Consider the following 18,571-nt stretch of genomic DNA (forward strand, 5'->3'; position numbering starts at 1 on the left):
ATGGTAAAATAGAATTGTATAGTACTTACCTAAAAGAGATACACAGAAAGAAAAGTTTACAAGAATTAGCAGTGGCACACTCAGACCAGCAGTGCCCCAAAACTGTTCTCCAGTAGATCAGTTGAAAAATCTTCTTGAAAGATTTTATTTTTCTTTTTTATTTATATTTATTATATTTGTATTTGTATTTGTATTTGTATTTGTATTTGTATTTGTATATATTTATATTTATATTTATATTTATATTTATATTTATATTTACATTTATATTTATATATATTTATATTTATATTTATATATATTTATATCTATATCTATATTTATATCTATATTTATATCTATATCTATATATTTATATATATTTATATTTGTATATATTTATATTTACATTTATATTTATATTTACATTTATATTTATATTTACATTTATATTTATATTTATTTATATCTATATTTATATCTATATCTATATCTATATTTATATCTATATCTATATCTATATTTATATCTATATCTATATCTATATCTATATCTATATCTATATTTATATCTATATCTATATCTATATCTATATCTATATTTATATCTATATCTATATCTATATCTATATCTATATCTATATCTATATCTTTATATATATTTATATTTGTATATATTTATATTTATATTTGTGTTTATATTTATGTTTATGTTTATATTTTATTATTTTTATTTTTATTTATATATATTTATGTTTATTATATTTATATTTTAATTGTTTTTATTTATATTTAGATGTATTATTTTTCCTTTCATGCACCACCAGGCTTTAAAATGTGCTCTTTTAAATAGTTTATCTTTTATTAAAAAACCAACAGCGGTGACAAAATGCACATGAAAGAAATAAACAAATACATTCTGTGATGTTCCTAATTACCCTGTGATTTCAAACAACAAACTATTTGACAAGGACCTTGATGCAAACAACTTCCAAGTGGAAAGAATGGCTGGTTCTAGATATCCTGTTACCTTGAACAGGAGTAAAATGTAAAGAACATAACTCATATTAATACATTTTTTTTTTTTTTTGTGGTGTAGATAATCATATTATTTGAACAGAATCTCATACAGGTGTAAAATTCATAGTAAAGATGTCTTTATTCCAAAATAATAATAATAATAATAATAATAATAATATAATATAATATAATAATAATAATAATGATGTGTTAGGCAGACAGCTACAAAACATCTACACAAGACTTTGGTAAGAAATGTTCATGGTAGCTTTTTCATAATTCCACAGCAAACAAAAACAACAAAGGAAATCTAAAAAATGCAATCAAACATAAATTTGTTTAACTCATATGTCGCACAAACAGAGTCCTACTGTACATTTGTTAAGCCCCTAACGTTTCTTTTTTTATTATGTGTAAAGATTCTATCGTTTGTATATTAGAAAAAAATTACACACAATGCTAAGATCTGGTAGTTGAGGTCTACAAAACTGGCGTGACATCTGTGCTTTGAGTTCAGCAGGATTATCCAGGACATCAGAACTTTTACTGACTGAAAACCAGTGCCTATTTCACTACTAGAAACTTTACAGTAACAATGCAAGACTTCTACATATTTTATATCAGAGCTTTTTCTTTTCTTTTATTTCTTTTTCTCAATAGAAAATCAACCTCTTATTTTTTTCTGTTTGTTTTTCGTTCGTGTTTCTTTTTTTCTTTTTTCTTTTTCTTTTTTTTTCTTTTTTTTTTTTTTTACAAAATGTAACAAGCCTAAATGTTTCTCTCGTATCAAGTTAGAAGAAAGACAAGTGATCTTTAAAAGGCTTCAACAGCAACACAAGTGTGAAGAGCTGAACGCTAAGCAGGAGTGGTCACAAATTTTCTGAGCCTCTCATTTCATCTCTAACAAGGTGGGGGGGAAAAAAGCGATTTGCAACATTCAGAACTTTAATGAGCCTAAGAGAAATGACTGGAAATCACACTGAACATCTAAAATCTTCTAAGGGAGAAAGAAAAAACAAAAAAAAAAAAGGATGTGGAGAAGCAAATTAATGAGAAGCACAGAGAAAAGAATGCCAAATTGAATGGAATTTTGTGGGCATGTTCAGAAAGGTGGTGTATGTTTTCTAAAAGTGTATTTGGACGATGTGGCCTTTGGCAAAGGGAGTATTTAGTAGACAAAACAGCTTGATGGATGGGAACAGATGTGGAAATGAAAATGCAGCACTGGGTTTCATTGATTATTTGCTGAGACAGGAGCGGTTTTGCAAGATAAGCTTGAGCAAGTGCTAAGGGTTGATGAGATAAATCTGGTTCCTCAACTCAGCAAAGTTTTTCCCTTCAGGAAAAACTTCTGGTCCCTCTTCCCCAGGCTCACAGACCCTTCAAGGCCTTTAAAAGCTCTCTGCCACATGTTTTATGGCCCAAGATTACTTTTCTGAGTGAGTGGCCTCAGCTGGGACACCTCTGTCAGCTCAGCCAGAGATGTGGCTCTGCCCTGGCTGAGCCCCTGGCATTGATCTTTGTGGCCTTCCTCTGCAGTTTCTCCACCCAAAATATGCTCAGCTGGTCACTCCCCCATTCCTACATCATTCAGCTGGGTTTTCTTTTGTTGGGTTTTCTTTATTTTTGGTCATAAAAATGAAATGTGAGGTCCTAAATGCGCTAGTGAGGGACTTGCTGCTATGCTGTAATGGCAGTGCTGCAGAGACATAAACTGCACGATTTTGGAGCAGGCACAAGGAGGCAAACTATCTGAATTAACATTATTGAGTGAGCCAAGCTGTGCAAAAAGTAAAATGTTTGGTTTTAGCATTAAACCTTGCTGTACTCTTTTTTTTTCCCTCCTGGTTTGGTTGGCTATGGGTGTGCACCCATTTCATTTAGCAGCAGCAGGAAAAGGCTGGCATTGCTGTTGGTTCCATTATTTCCTCGGCCTTTCCTTCATTCCAAACCCACAGAAAGCAGCAAAATATGTGCAAAATATGGGATGTGATGGCTGTGGAAGTCCTGAGCAGCCCTTGCAGTGTTCAGTGGAGAAATGCTGATGGAATTAGTGCCAGCAGCCCAATGAGCCTGTTCAGGTACGGAGGATCCCCAGGGTGGTGGTGAAGATGAACAGCTCAGAGGGTTGTGGTGCACAGCAATATTTCAAACCCAGCTGCCTCAGGGTAGTGACCAAGTGCTAAGGAAGTGAATAAATTACTTCAGGCTGCTTTAGAGGCCATTAAAAAAAAAACAAACAAACATTCTCTCCATTCATTTCTCTCGAGCTTAAGAGTCAGCATCAACAATCTTTGTTTTCAGTGCTTTGTTCTTACTCCTGTAGAGACACAGGGTTATGCTGCCTTGCCTGGACCAAAAGGTAATCCATCACCTTCCCCTCTAAATGCTAAATTATTACATGAAAATAAAATTACAAGAAAATTTTGTATTCCAATAGCAAGTGGGGCCCAAGGGTCTCCCTGATTACACCTGACTCTGTAGGGATGAGAGCTAAACTCTGCAGCAGCTGGGGTAAAATAGCAATTAGAAGAGTGAGAAGGTATTTTCTATTCTCAGGTAGTTTTTTAATCACTGAAGTAGTCAGAGAGGATATTTAACCTGGCTAGGATAGCCACAAATGGGTAATTCTCACAAATTAAGTAATTTTTAGATTGTCCTGTACTCCGAGTAAAAAAAGACAGAAATTACACTGCTGTAAAGGTATTCTTGTGCCAATCTATATTTGTTTATTTTTTAAAAGGCTGTCATTGTTTCCTTTCAGAGGCTCATTTCACTTTTAAGGGATGCATGAGAGCCTGGCTTACCTTTGCTCTACCATTTTTGTTTTATTATAAACCCGTCTCCCTCTCCACCTGTGAATAAGATCCTTGAGAAGCTGGATCTAATTTTTTAGTGTCTCTCATGTGGAAGACATCCTGTGGCAGAGCTGTTGAAATGGTCTGCAGCAATTTGTACTAAATTTGTTCTGTGTCCATTTTGGAAGGCAATGGATGGATCCAGTATGGACTGTACACATATTGTGATATTGGCATGTTTGTTTTTCTCAGCTGTGGTTGTTTGGCTGTCAGACATCACTATTGAGCTGCAAAAATTATTTCATTTTTAAGTTTTGAAGAAAAAAGGACCTTCTTTGATGGACCACAGCATCCATGTGAAGAAAAGTGTTTAGGATTATTATTATTATTCCAATAATAACTATCAGCTCAAGCCAATAGTGTAAAAAGATAAACATGCACCTTTAATGTTATTGAACCAGCATTACTGAAATTACTCCTTGGCATAGTTGTGTAATCACAGAGGCACTGCTTTGGATTTTCAAAATCAAATCTAGAGAGAAATCCTCCCACAGATGAAACTTTCTGTCACTTGAACTTAGTTTTGTTAATATGCATGCATCCCATGTCTTTACAAGTGGTATTTCTACATGGCTATTCCATGTCCACAGATGTGTCTGTATTTTAATTAAGTAACTCACCATGACTTTACTATTTTTATGCATTAAGGGCTAGCTGGAGTACCAAAGATTTACTCTCAGCATAAATCTGTGAGGAAATATTTATAAAATGTTTTTCTTGCCCCAGCAAGACTAAAAAGCAAACCACACTGCAAAAAATGAAAACTAATATACACTTTATATTTTGTTGTTGTTGTTGTTCTAAAAAAAAAACAAACCAAGGTTGACTTTCCATTTAGCTCCGAGTGCATCACTTGGAACCTTGTGTTTTGTTAACAAGGATGGACATTACACGCTCTTAGCTCCTTTTTGTCTTTGCAGCTGGTAAACTGAGTGCTTTTGGACCTCTTCTTTACCATCATGTAGCGCTCCTGAATTCCACCTCCACAGAGTGTAGAACATTCTGTCCAAGCAGTCCATGGTTTCAGCCTACAAACTGAATAAACAGAAAAGTGATTCGGTACATTTTTAGTAGCAGAAACCCCTGCTAAGTGTAATGAAGTTGAATTTGTCAAAGACTTGAAAAAGTAAAAAGAAATTTAATATCTGCATTACAAGAGACAGGTAAAATGATGAAATCGTTAAATGTCAGACAAGCACGAGCCACAGCACAGCAGCAATTCCTGTCCAGGTCATGTTAATTGTACCACAAGATTTGTTTTGTTGATTTGAGGAATCAGTACTTGATGATCCTGTCCCCCATTGGAAAAGCAGTTTGAGCAGAGATCTCTTGGAGCAGCCTGAGTCTGAATCAGGCTCCTGAGGTGGAAATTAGTTCAGTTTCGAAATTCAGCCTCAAATCCAGGAACAAGTATTTGACATGTTTGAAGCTAATGGGCTGTGAGGATTTCCACCCAGATCTGCAGAAACTGCAGTCACTCCTTTGCCAGGTGTAAAGCTGAAACTTTTTCACACTTTTGTGTGGAGTAGCTAAAATATCTTTAGTGGTGGAGCACGGACAGATGTGTGCCTTTCTCCATGGTGCCCTAAGCTTAGGCAGGGTGATTTTGGTGATGAGCAAGCACTAAAAGTGGCTGTGCTTTATTACATGGCTCAAACCTTCCCTTGACTGAAGCCCTGAAGACACTCTCACAAATGCAGAAAAGCCATGAACATCCTAAAAGTGGTTTCACACTCACCTGGATATTGCTCACTATCTAAATTCTTCTTTGCTTGTTCGCTTCTCCTTTTCTCCCGGGCCTCCTTCCAGCGCCTCTTCTCCATCCCAGCTCCCCTCAGGCACTTCCTCACCCTGCATTTTGTACGCTGGACGGTCTCAGGGCAAGCTGCTCCCCCAAACTGGGGCTCAATTTTAATCATCCTCGTCCTGATCATGTGGCCCTTGCCACAGGAGGTGTTGCACTCGGACCACTGGGACCACTCCGTCAGCTCGCAGTCGATGGCTGCAGGGAACAAGAAACACCCAAAAAATGACACAAAATCCTGAACACAGGGTCAAGATGAACCTTTACACCCCATCTACACGAGCTCTACTAAAGCCTCCAATCTCCTCAGCAATTGTTTGGAGGCTGCATGTCAAAATTTTCTGAGTCCATCTCTAGCAGAAGTGTTACTTGACGCGCTTTTCGATTGCTTCCTCAAGACTGGTGCTGGCAGATCTCTAAAATTACAAAGAACGTATAAATAATTCTCCTGTGCCTTCTTCCATTTTCCCACCCATCTGTCTGTTTTGTAATGAAAAGCTGTTGAAAATTGAGTTATATTTAAAAAGAATTTGCTACCTCTGAGATCTGAGCCTTGCTTTGCTGGCAGAGTTATGCAATAAGCCATGTTCACTAATACCATTATAACTTGAAAGTTTTCATCTTTCAGCACTGCTTAACACTTACAGCCCCAGTGAATAATAATCAAAATGATATTTCACATTATTAAAGAAAAGCTGAATGAGCAATTACAGTCTAAAAGCCTTTTTAACCAATACTTTCTGTGAAAAATAATGTAATTTGTGATAAAACATCATAAACCAGCTGGCAACAGGATGCCAAAAGCAATCATATCTCATTCATTCAGCAGTGCCTTAGGCTATCACACTTCACAAAGACTGAAAAGCAACTAGAAATTTGCCATACCCAAGAAGTGAGGGATTTTAATGGAGTAAGGTAAAAAAAATCTCTGCAGCTGCCTCCACACCCTTCAGCAGCAGGTTGCAAAATGGAACCATTCAGAGGGGTATCAAAGGTGGAAAAAGTCTCTTTGGTGCCCTTCCTGAGCTAAAAGAATCACACAGGTGATTTAAACTCTTCCTTCCTTCCTTCCTTCCTTCCTTCCTTCCTTCCTTCCTTCCTTCCTTCCTTCCTTCCTTCTCTCCTTCCTTCCTTCTCTCCTTCCTTCCTTCCTTCCTTCCTTCCTTCCTTCCTTCCTTCCTTCCTTCCTTCCTTCCTTCCTTCCTTCCTTCCTTCCTTCCTTCCTTTCCTTCCTTTCCTTCCTTTCCTTCCTTTCCTTCCTTTCCTTCCTTTCCTTCCTTTCCTTCCTTTCCTTCCTTTCCTTCCTTTCCTTCCTTTCCTTCCTTTCCTTCCTTTCCTTCCTTTCCTTCCTTTCCTTCCTTCTTTTTATTTTATTTTACTTTAACAATGCACAGTTGATACCCTGCCTATCTAAGAAGTGGTGATAGAGGTTTGATCCATAGATTTTGACACACAATTAGCCTCCTCTTCCCAGGGAATTTTCCAAACTTACGGCATTCTGGCAGCATGCATTTCTCTGCCTGCTCCAGCTCCTCGTTGCAGTCTCCCAGCTCAGCAGCAGATTTCAGCATCCTCTGCCTGGTTCTCATTCCCTTCCCGCAGGTTACACTGCAGTCACTCCACTCAGACCAGGGAGAGAGCAGGCAGGGGATGGTATCTGGTAGGAAATAAAAAGTTTAATAATGAGTTCCTCTTATTAACTATTTCTCACTAGAAATAAATTATGAAGGCATACATTTTGAAAGTAACACAGGTGGAAAACGTGCTATGTTTTATCTGTCATCAGCCAGATGTACTTTCTTGTCACAAACCGAATGGTGCTGCTGAAGAAGCTGAGAAAACTTTATATTAAATTGAAAGGCTTGCTTGATTTAAATATCTTTGCTATCTTTTTCTGTATCTAAGTCATGTCTCAGTGCATCTGGGGAATAAGTAGTGTGAGGTATTATGTTTCAATCGTAACTCCTGTAAAAATAAAAAATAAAAACCAAACCAAAAAGGATTTTTGCAGTGAACAGAACTGGAAGTCAATTTAGTCTAAAAGGTGAAATTCCATATTTGATCTACAAAAAATATTTTTAAAATTATCTCTGATGAAAATTTAACATTTCTTAAGAAATTAATAATGACAGAAAGGCTGTGGCATGAAAGAAACCCTCAATTTCTGAACTTTTCATGGGTTTAAAAGGGGAGGACACTGTTTTATTTGTTTTATTCTAGCCTGATGATCAAATAAAGCTCATATTGCACAACCTGGAGCTGTTCAGGTTTGCTCATACACACACCAATGCATGGGTCTTCCAGCAACTGAACCACTGAACATTTATTTTATTAATGCTCTCATCAATTTTCTAAGAATTTTCTCCTCATTTTAAGGAGGATAAGGAAAAGCAGCCTTGCTGCTGGTTTGGCTGTGTTTGTGTGCTGGGGCAATGTGTCAGAAATGATTCGTTTTAGAGCAGGGGAGAGAGAGGAGCTCCCCGACACTCACGGCACTCGGGCATCATGCACTTCTCTGCCTCAGTGGTCTCTGCCTTGCACATGGATCCATCAGCTGGAGTCATCTTGATCATTCTGTGCCTCCTCTTCATCCCTGTGCCACAGCTGGCACTGCACTCATCCCACTCACCCCATTCAGTGACGAGGCAGCTGCTGGGAGCTGTTCAAAAAACACAGAAAACTGTTCATGGCTGTCACAGCATCAGCTGGTGGGAAGGGAGCCCCAAGGGTCATCAAATCCAACTCCTGGCCCTGCACAGGGTCACCCCCAAGAGTCACACTGTGTCCCTGAGAGTGTTGTCCAAATGATTCTTGAGCTCTGCCAGGCTTGGTGCAGTGACCACTGCCCTGGGGAGCCTGTCCCAGTGCCCAAATTTTTTACCATATCCAAGCTAAACCTCCCCTGAGTCAGCTTCAGGCCATCCCTCGGCTCCTGTCACTGTCACACAGAGCAGAGATCAGTGCCTGCCCCTCCTTTTCCCCCCAGCAGGAAATTGTCACTGCACTGAGCTCTGAGCCCAGTCTCCTCCTCTCCAGGCAGAGCAGACCCAGTGCCCTCAGCTGCTCCTCACACGGCTTCTCCTCCAAAACCTTCCCCATTCTTGAGGCCTCTGCATGTTCTCTGGTACCTTTTTACCTTTTTTATTCCGTGGCACCCAAACCTGCCCCAGCACTGGAGGTGAGGCTGCCCCAGCCCAGAGCAGAGCAGGACAATCCCCTCCCTTGCCCTGCTGGCCCTGCTGTGCCTGATGTCCCCAGGACAGGGATGTCCCTCCTGGCTCAGGGCACTGCTGGCTCCCATCCAGCTTGCCAAGGACCCCCAGGTCCCTTTCCCTGGCACTGCTCTCCAGCCTCTCCTTCCCCAGTCTGCCTGTACAGGTGCAGAACCCAGCACTTGTCCTTGTTAAAATTCATACAGTTGGTGATTGCCCAGCTCTTTAATTTGTTGAGGCCTCTCTGCTTTTGAGGGAGTCAGCAGCTCCTCCCAGTTTTGGATCATCTGGGAATTTGCTTAGAATCTCTTCCAGTCTTGCATCCAGGTCATTTATTAAGGTATTGAAGAGCACAGGGACTAAGATGGAGCTCTGTGGGACCCCAGAAAGACTCATATAAAAAAAGATTTGGGCAGTTCTGCTGTTGGCTGCTGATTTTACGGAGCTGAATGAAATACTTACAGCATTCCTCATTTACAATACACTTCTCAGTCTCTTCAGTAGGCACTTTGCACATGGAGCCATCCTCGGGGAACTGCTTCACATATCTCTCCCTGGATCTCGTTCCCATCCCGCAGGAGACGCTGCAGGGGGACCACGTAATCCAGTCAGACATCATGCAGGTGGAACCATCTGAAACACAGAGAGCATTCAGGTGTGGGGACTGACAGAGCTGTGACATTTGGGTGCAGCAGCCCTTTTATGCTGCCCTCCACGCTGTCCTCTCCTCCACCCCATCCCTCGCTCCTCTCCTGCAGATCCTGTGCACCTCCTGCCCTGACACAGCTGAGATGCAGAATTCTCCACTGGCAGCTTCCATTCGTGTTCTCCAGCAATTTTCAGCTCAAGCCATACCACAGCAACCAACATGCCTGAGAACTGGAAAGGAAAAGAAACTCTACCAGGTATTCTCCTCCTCCACCTTCCTCTCCTGGTTACCTTCATCACTGCAGCCCGGACCCATGCAGGGCTGGAAGTCCTGGGTGTCAGGGCAGGGCACACTGAGGTCCAGCTGAGCTTTCAGCATTCTCTGCCTCATCCTCTTGCCCTTTTCACAGGTAGAGGAGCTGCAGGCTGACCATGGCGACCAGTTTGAGTATATGCAGGTCTCAGGGGTGTCATCTGAAAAGTGAGGAAAGGCATCAAATGTTAAAAATGGTCTTCCATTTTCTTCCCTTTTCTTGGCTGATGATTACTTTAGATCCCAATAGAATCCATTATTTCCTTCTGCATTCTATTCTCTCCATTCTAAGCCAGAAGAAAAGGACAATTGCCAATTGCCAACTTTCTTTAGGGAAAAAAAATAAATTCAAACCCCAAAAATCTCTTTTATTGCCTTATGGTTATTGTCATCTCCTACATGCAATACATGCAATTTATTTTCTGAACAAGGGAAGGCTAATAGAAGAGACCAGAAGAGATGAAAAACTAAATCACTGTTTGACACTGAGTGGAATTTTTGCTCCTAAGTCAGTTTTGTACCTTATCTACAAATGGCAGCAGGGAATGGAACAAAATATAAATTATTAGTAACGCACAAACTAATTTGAAACATACCTTCTTCTTTTTCCTCCGGTGCTAGATCTGCCACAATATCATCTATGTTGTCAGGAACGATATTGCACTGCTCCCCCTGCCAAAAAATGATTGTGAACACTGAAGAAAGGGAACTCATCCATGAGGAGTTAAACCAGTACACCGTGAGGCACCACGGTGTCAGCAGCACCTCTTTATCTACAATTTCCTAGGCATACATAAAGAAAATCCCCAATTGAGCAGATGCAATAATTGCCAGAAGTAGGAGAAATAATACCTTTAAAACAGTTTAAATTTTTTCTGCTGTTATCTTTGCTGTGGGTTGGTTAAGGAGTGTAGATTTGGAGGCAGAGGGTAAAATAATTGATTGGGTTTTTTGGCTTACAAAGTGGATTTTTGTTTGCTTGAGAATTTTACTCATATGTATTCTACCTTTCGTGCAATTCTCTCAATGACAACTCTGGCCACCAGCTTGATAGATCCTCCTTCTGGATCATAAAATGGGCTTTGAGGGTGATCTAAGCTTGTAAGAGGTCTGATCTTCTCCTGAGGTACTGTAGGTTTGTTAGGAGACTGCAATCAAGAAAGAAAAAAAAAATGTTATAAAAGAAACTAATAGCTTCTTAATTAGCAATTAATCTGCAGAAATTAAAACTTCTTTGAAATGTTAAACTGTAAAATTCCAATGTAAAATGCATTTAGTACATTCATACTTACTGCTGTGGGGATTTGTTTTGGGTTTTTGTGGGGGTTTTTTTGGTTCATTTTGTTTTTTGTTGTCGGTTTTGTTTTGCTTTGCTGCAAGAAACAGTTGAAGTTTCCTGTGCCAAACAGAACAGTTGGATTGAAACAGCTGGATTGAAGGGAGCTGATGCAGCTGCTGAGGGCACTGCTTTGGTGGGCACCTAAAGGCTTGGCTATGACCAAAGCCCTCTGTTTATTCAATAAGTGAATTTAACAGGTGAACATAAATGAGAAATTCTTTACTGTGCTGTGACCAAGTCCTGGTAAGGACCACTCAGAGTGGAGCAGAGCCTCCCTTCCTGGAGATGTTCAAGAACTTTACAGAATCCTGGAATCTGCTCTAGGATGACCCTGCTTAAATACAGAGATTGGACTTGCTGTGCTTCCTTCCAACCTTACCCATTCTCCTGTCATTCTGAATATTGTCCCACCAGTGCTGATGCTGAGGGGCCTCAGGCAAAAACAACCGAGAGTGAAGTGTAGTTAAATGAATTCTATTTCATTTCAAGGAAAATTTTTAACAGAGTAAAAAATACAAAGGCATGGGTGGCACCAGCATAGGTCAAACTGCTTTCCTACTCCACTGCTCTGATGTGATATATCGGAATAAACTATGGGTAGTGCAGGGATCAAACTGCCTTCTTACTTACTGCTCCATGATATATCAGAATAAACCATGGGTAGTGCATGGATCAGACTGCATTCCTACTCTGCTGCCCCGTGATATATCAGAATAAACCACGGGTAGTGCATGGATCAGACTGCATTCCTACTCTGCTGCTCCATGATATATGGGAATAAACCACGGGTAGTGCATGGATCAGACTGCATTCCTACTCTGCTGCTCCGTGATATATCAGAATAAACCACGGGTAGTGCATGGATCAGACTGCATTCCTACTCTGCTGCTCCATGATATATGGGAATAAACCACGGGTAGTGCATGGATCAGACTGCATTCCCACTCTGCTGCTCCATGATATATGGGAATAAACCACGGGTAGTGCATGGATCAGACTGCATTCCTACTCCACTGTTCCATGATATATCAGAATAAACCATGGGTAGCACATGGATCAGACTGCATTCCTACTCCATTGCTCCATGATATATCGGACTAAACTATGAGTAGTGCATGGATCAAACTGCATTCCTACTCCACTGCTCCGTGATATATGGGAATAAACTATGAGTAGTGCATGGATCAAACTGCATTGCTACTCCACTGCTCCATGATATATCAGAATAAACCACGGGTAGTACATGAATCAGACTGCATTCCTACTCCACTGCTCCATGATATATGGGAATAAACCACGGGTAGTGCATGGATCAGACTGCATTCCTACTCCACTGCTTCGTGATATATGGGAATAAACCACAGGCAGTGCCCTGACCTCATAGGTGACGCCGCTGTCGGTGCCAGCATCCCAGGGGATCAAATCCTGCACCACTTTCTGGACCCAGCCGCAGTCCTTGGTGCAAAGATCCTCTGCAGAGAGCCCCACGTTCCAGTCGGGGCTGGGGCCCAGCATGGTGAGGAAGGACATCAGGTGGCGGTGGCGATCCACGGAAAACTCAGCAGAGGGAGCAGCTCTCCTGCAAATCCAGAGGAAGAGTGTGAAAAACTGAGCCGGGCTCGCTGCCAGAGGGAATTGAACCCAGAAAGCTCCAGCAAAATTCAAGGAGCTCTCTGCACTTTAAAGTATATATATATATATATATATATATATATAAAAATATATTTAAATATATTTAAAATATATTTTAAAATATATATAAATATATATTTAATTATATTTTATATATATTTTATATATTATATAAATATATATATAATATTCTATATATATAATATTTATAATATATAAATATATATATAAAAATCTATTTTATATATAATATATATTTTAAATATATACATATATGTATGCTTTATAGTAATATATTAATACTCTAATAGAGATGTACAAATACAGAGCTGCAGCTGTGTGCTTATACATTAATGGGATAATAATAATAATAAAAATATCTGTCAAAACACTTGTAAAAATTAGGGTTAAAATTTTTATAATATATTGGTTGCTGGGCTTCTTTTTAGCCCCCCCACCAAAAAAAAAAGGTAACAATGCCAAAAATTCTTGGAAGTGCTACTGTGAGTGCAGAAAAGAACTAATTAATGGAGTTTTAATGCTCATGTAAGTGAGAGATGAGTGGTCAGTGCCAGCCCTGGAGGGTTCAGCCAAGATTTTTTTTGGAACACCTCTGTCATTCCCTGGGGAAGGAATCTGCTGAGTGACCCTGTGCTCTCCATGCTGACAGCAGCTCCCACATTCCTGTGCAAATGGCAATAAAATCAGCCCTGACTGGAGAAGTCTGGAAGCTTTCATAGCGTTTTTCTTGTGAGCAACAACAAATGCAAAGTTATTAAAGATCTTATTTTGGTAATTCTGTTCTAAATTCTGCTCTGATGTCTACGCAAATTTTCTTCAGCTACGGGACTTGGGTTAATAGAGTCAAGTCAAGGATTTGTTGGTTTTTTTCCTTTTCAGATTTATGCCAAAATACACTGGTTCAGAGCATCTAAAGACCACATTTATTTTAAATGTCAGACATTTTTAGTCTTATTTGTCCTTTCTATTTTAGTTAGGTAACCAGTAATAAAGCCCATGCATGCATAATAGTGCACAGACACTGTTCTACTGTAGTCATAAGGAGTTTGTTCTTCCTATAAACGCTTATAAAAATGTGGTATTTATTTGTGAGGTTTTCTTCTGGCTCAAAGCACTCTCAGTACATTAAAAAAAGCAGAACAGCTCAAAGGCAATGATTTTTTTTAGGAGTTATCACCAAGTTTCAAAAGTAAGATTTCTAAAAGTTAACGTGTTTATTTCCCCTTTAAGAGGCAAGTTAAGAAGGATTCGTTAATGTGTAAAATGTTCTTGCCACTTCTGTTGCAGAGCCTTTAGAAGTTGTTTCTTGCTGTGTAAATTATCTTACATTGAATTAAAGACTCTGAATAGAAGAGTTGCTAAGTATTTGATGTCATTAATCCTGCCTTTCCCAGAAAGAAATGCAAATGACTCTTTTTTTCATTAGAGATAGAAGTCTGATTTCAGTTTGTCTAATGCGAAGTCATAAAATAATGAATGACGGTATCAGCTTCCCTCAGTGAATGCAGTATCCTGATATATTTGTCGAGCACAGAGCTGTGATTAGTCTTTAAAAGCCTATTAACTGACTTCAAGTAGCTGAAGGATTTACTGCATTATAAGGGTTTCTACAAATTCCCTATAGGAATTCTATATTTCAAACAGGGTAAGAAATACACTGTAAAACTAACAGAGAGATGTGTGTTTGTGTAGCTGATCTTTAGATGGAAAATATGTCTAATATGGACATGGCAGAGCATAATATCCATCATTATATTAATATAATAAATAAATGTGTGTATTTAAATATATTTAATTATATATTTATATATATAATATATTTTATATATTATAATTTAAATATATTTATAATTAAATAAATGATAGCTCTATTTAAATTATAACAATATCAGTGTTGAAATCCTGTTAAGGAGCACTTCAGTGTGACAGTCACTCTGCCTCCATGACTTTGGATGTGTTAAATATCAATGAACTTGGGCCTGACATCATTTTCCAATTCAGAGCAGTTTGCCAAAAACCACCTATCTTCTGCTCCTTTGTTAGGGCAGATAGATAATATGGGCATTTTACTGTATTTTATCCTGAAATGAGACAGAAATGTAAAAATTCATGCAACAGGAAACCTGTTCTCTTCTCTTCCTTCCTCCACTCCTCTGCAGACATTTTTATATAGTATAATAATATTATTATAATATTATTATTACATCATATAATAATAAATTATATATATATATGAAATAATAATGTCAAATGCACACAAATTTGACAAATGCTTGTAAGGAGTATGGATACAAAGTTGAACTTGTTGTTTAATGTTGCCCAGCATCCAAAATCCAGAGTTCTTCCCGAGCTGCTGTAATTCAGGGGAACAGGACAGATCAAAGGCACCACCCATAACTTCTACCCTGCTGTAGGGATGGGCACAGACTGGGCTTATACAAGAATAAACTCTGGGGAGTTTTGTTAGATTTTTAATTATCTGACAAATTTCAGCTCTTTCCAGTATCCACATGAATGACAGATTTATGAAGCTGGCAGGAACCTAAATTCTTCCTCAGCAACACATCTGCCTCAAATGCCCTTTTGTGGATCTCCATGAAGGAAACCAGTACAAAAATGTATTCAGCACACCCTAAACCCAACCTTTTTCATTTTTCATTTTTATATTGTCAACACTGTGGATAAAATAGGAATTTGGATCATCTTTTTGCTCTTTAAAAATTTTAGGAAGTATTCTTCTGCAACAGGTTGAGCACGTCTGGTTGAGCCCAGAGGAAAGCCTGAAGTGAAAATCATTTGTGACTTTTCTGCAGGAGACAAACGTGTCCCTTTTCCTTGCCCTGCACAAATAAATAAATAACATAAAAAATAAATAAAATAAATAAAACCAGAGGGAAATGAGAGTTGCAGAGCAAATCCTGCCCATTAGGAAAGTGCCAGGTGAGAGCCCCAGGGGCAGGGGAGCCCTGGTTCCCTGGCTGAAGCAGGCTGTACTTTTCCACTGAGCAGCCTGCTGGCAATTCCTGTCTCACAGCACAGAGTGGGATGCAGCATCCTGCATCCTAATGCTTCCCATTTCCTTTCTTTCCAGCCAGCTTCATTTTTGGTAGCATTTAGGATCTCCAGCTACAGGGATGCCAGGTACTGAGCAGTGGAGGAAAACGGTCTTTTTTTTTCCTCCCTATTTTTGTGTTTTGTGGTGTTTGGGACAGTGGCTTTTTACCAGTTTCTTCTTTTTCTTTATTTGTTTGGGGTTTTTTTTTCCCTTTTAAGGCTGAAAGAGCACAAACATGATTTTGCTTCACAAGTTTTCTCCCTAAGTGACAAGCTAGCTGCTATCACTGCTGGGGGTGGGGGTCAAGGAAGTCTTTGACAAACCAACAGAAAACTCAGCTTGCTGCAAGACACATTTTTGAGTGTTGAATCAATATTGTTGTGCTCTGCTGAGGTCCACCAGAAAGGTAAGAGAGCACACACAAGGAAGGTGGTTGTTTAGAGTTGCTGAATAAAAATAGCAAAAAAAAAAAAATATTCGGCAGAATCAAACTTTGTGGTTACTTTTGGTTTAATATTTGATTAGCAAAGTAAAAGAAATGATTAGCAAGTAAAAGAAGAAGCAAAGGACAGCCTTAGCATATATTCTTTTTTTTTTTTTTGGGTAATAAGACCATTTATAGGGTTGAGATTTTTACCCCCATTCAAAATTAAATTCTAATTCAGGAAGTATTATAGATTTATGCAGGGGAAAAAAAAACCTGATATATACCATGGACTGAATTACTCTATGCAGAGTAAGTTTGGTGGAAATAGCTTACACCTCTCCAAATTTTTTCACAGAGTTGTGTTAAGGTAAAATCACCCTAACCCCATCCTTTGAGTCTGGATCCTAGCTTTATTTGAGTGTACCAGGATCTGATCTCACTTGTGCCCAGGATGATGCAGAAGCCTTTTCAAATGGGAAGCAAAAAGTGGAAACAGGGAAAGCATCCTAAGTCTGATCAGAGGCAGGGGGTTGAAATCTCTGCTGTCCACATTGCCACTGCTTTTGTCTCATGGGTCCTGATGATCAGAAAACACTTTTTTTTTTTTTTTAATGAAGTGTTTAGCTGAATTAAATTTTTAATTAAGTGTTAAACTGAATATTTTCACAGCTACTAAATGGACTTTCCATTCTTCCTCTAGTAAGTAAAAGCAGCATCCTTCTTATTTTAGAGACTTGCACCACATTTACAATTTCCAGGATGAACATTCCTGTTTACTCATCTTTGGAACCTTTTGCTATTGATACAAATAACACTGAGAGCATGGAACACACACTTCACACCCTTGAGCTTCCTACCAGCAGCACCCACACAACCTCCCCTCTGCTGAATACACATTAAAGTCAGAACACCCTGAAAAGTGAAGTAGCTTCTAAGAAAAGAAAGGAAGAGAATTAGGATTTCAAACTGAATGGAAAATACTCTTAGAAGTCTGCAAACAGAAGAAATTGGATGGAATTATTATGATGGCATCATTTAGATGATGCATTACTGAGAAAACCATTTAGCAAGTGATGGAAATGCCTGCATGGACAGCAAAGTTTTATGCACAGGGATCAACATCTGTACATAAACCCAGAATTTCAGGAGAGGGAGAATCTTTAACTCTGACTAAATACAGGGCAGCTAAGCACTTTAACCAATGAATAATTTAAAGATGTGTATGTCCCAAAAGGATCAGGGAAAGGAAAGCTACCTGAGCACTGAAATAACCTGAGCACTGAAATAACCTGAGCACTGAAATAACCTGAGCACTGAATCAATGAAATTTGATTGACATCCATACAAAAAGTTGAAAAGTTGAAAAGTTGAAAAGCACATTAATGCCAAGCTGTTGGTTTCTCTGAGCACCAAAACAGAGGAGGTGACAGTAGGAGTTTGGATATTTTATTTCATAGGGAAAGACTGAAGAAAGCCAGAAAGCTTCTTATAGATTTAGCATTTGGACTATGAAACCCCCTACATAACAACCTCTTACCTTGCTGTGTGACAGCTTTTAAAGTGAGAATGTTGCTATAACCAGTTAAAAGGGGTGGATATGGCACCAAATACTGAACTAGGGGATTATATCATCACCTCTGGCATTTAAACCACTCATCAGACCAAATGCTGCTCTAAAATATCATTAATCTGAGTGTTTTAAGAAAGCATGATGAAAGGAAGGGACCTGGTGCACACGTTTCAGGTGTTCTCATATTGTCCTCTAAGCATGCCTGGATTGCTGCTGCAGATAATAATGAGATATTTCTTCATTAACACATCAGCTCTTCGATTTAACGCCTTGATTCATCGATGGGCATACCTTGATGATGTGATTAACAAATGTGAGAGGTTTTCCACACTGAAAGAAAATCTCAGGTACCTCAAATTAGGACTGCAGCTTCTGAAACTGCAGATTTTTTGGTGTTCTTTGCAGTTTGTCACGAAAAAAAGTTGTAGCTATGGTGCTGGCAATATTTCCTATTGTTCAGAAGAACTTTGTGCCCCTTCTTAGATTATTTACTGTGCATTTACAATCGAGCCATGTTTCAGGAGTCACTGGATGGATTCAGGAAATTTCTCTTCGTTTCCCAGGAGCTTTGGGGCTACAAATTGTCTGCCTGGAGTAATTACAGCTGTATTTATTTCCAAGGGGGTGTTGTAAGAGCACTGCTGCTCTGTCTCTGTCTCCTTTTTCACCTGGCTGCTCTGCAAACCCTGCTTGG

The 18,571-nt window shown here is 39.0% G+C and overlaps 1 protein-coding gene across 1 annotated transcript in view; it reads right to left on the minus strand.

The window, feature by feature from the left end:
• Positions 1-1,624: 1,624 nt before the first annotated feature.
• Positions 1,625-18,571, minus strand: part of SPON1 (spondin 1) — a 185,462-nt gene continuing 168,515 nt past the window's right edge. Inside the window, exons 8-16 of the mRNA XM_005531575.3 lie at positions 12,550-12,751; positions 10,841-10,981; positions 10,430-10,505; positions 9,812-9,994; positions 9,335-9,505; positions 8,152-8,319; positions 7,153-7,317; positions 5,595-5,858; positions 1,625-4,891 (exon numbers count right to left, since the gene is read on the minus strand). Coding sequence (XP_005531632.1) covers positions 4,728-4,891; positions 5,595-5,858; positions 7,153-7,317; positions 8,152-8,319; positions 9,335-9,505; positions 9,812-9,994; positions 10,430-10,505; positions 10,841-10,981; positions 12,550-12,751 — 1,534 coding nt within the window. The 3' untranslated portion in view covers positions 1,625-4,727. The remainder of the gene's footprint in view (positions 4,892-5,594; positions 5,859-7,152; positions 7,318-8,151; positions 8,320-9,334; positions 9,506-9,811; positions 9,995-10,429; positions 10,506-10,840; positions 10,982-12,549; positions 12,752-18,571) is intronic.

The sequence above is a fragment of the Pseudopodoces humilis genome, chromosome 7 (genome assembly GCF_049639895.1).
Source record: "Pseudopodoces humilis isolate 2021_Gansu_Grassland_sample_001 chromosome 7, ASM4963989v1, whole genome shotgun sequence".
In the NCBI taxonomy this organism is placed as follows: Eukaryota; Metazoa; Chordata; class Aves; order Passeriformes; family Paridae; genus Pseudopodoces; species Pseudopodoces humilis.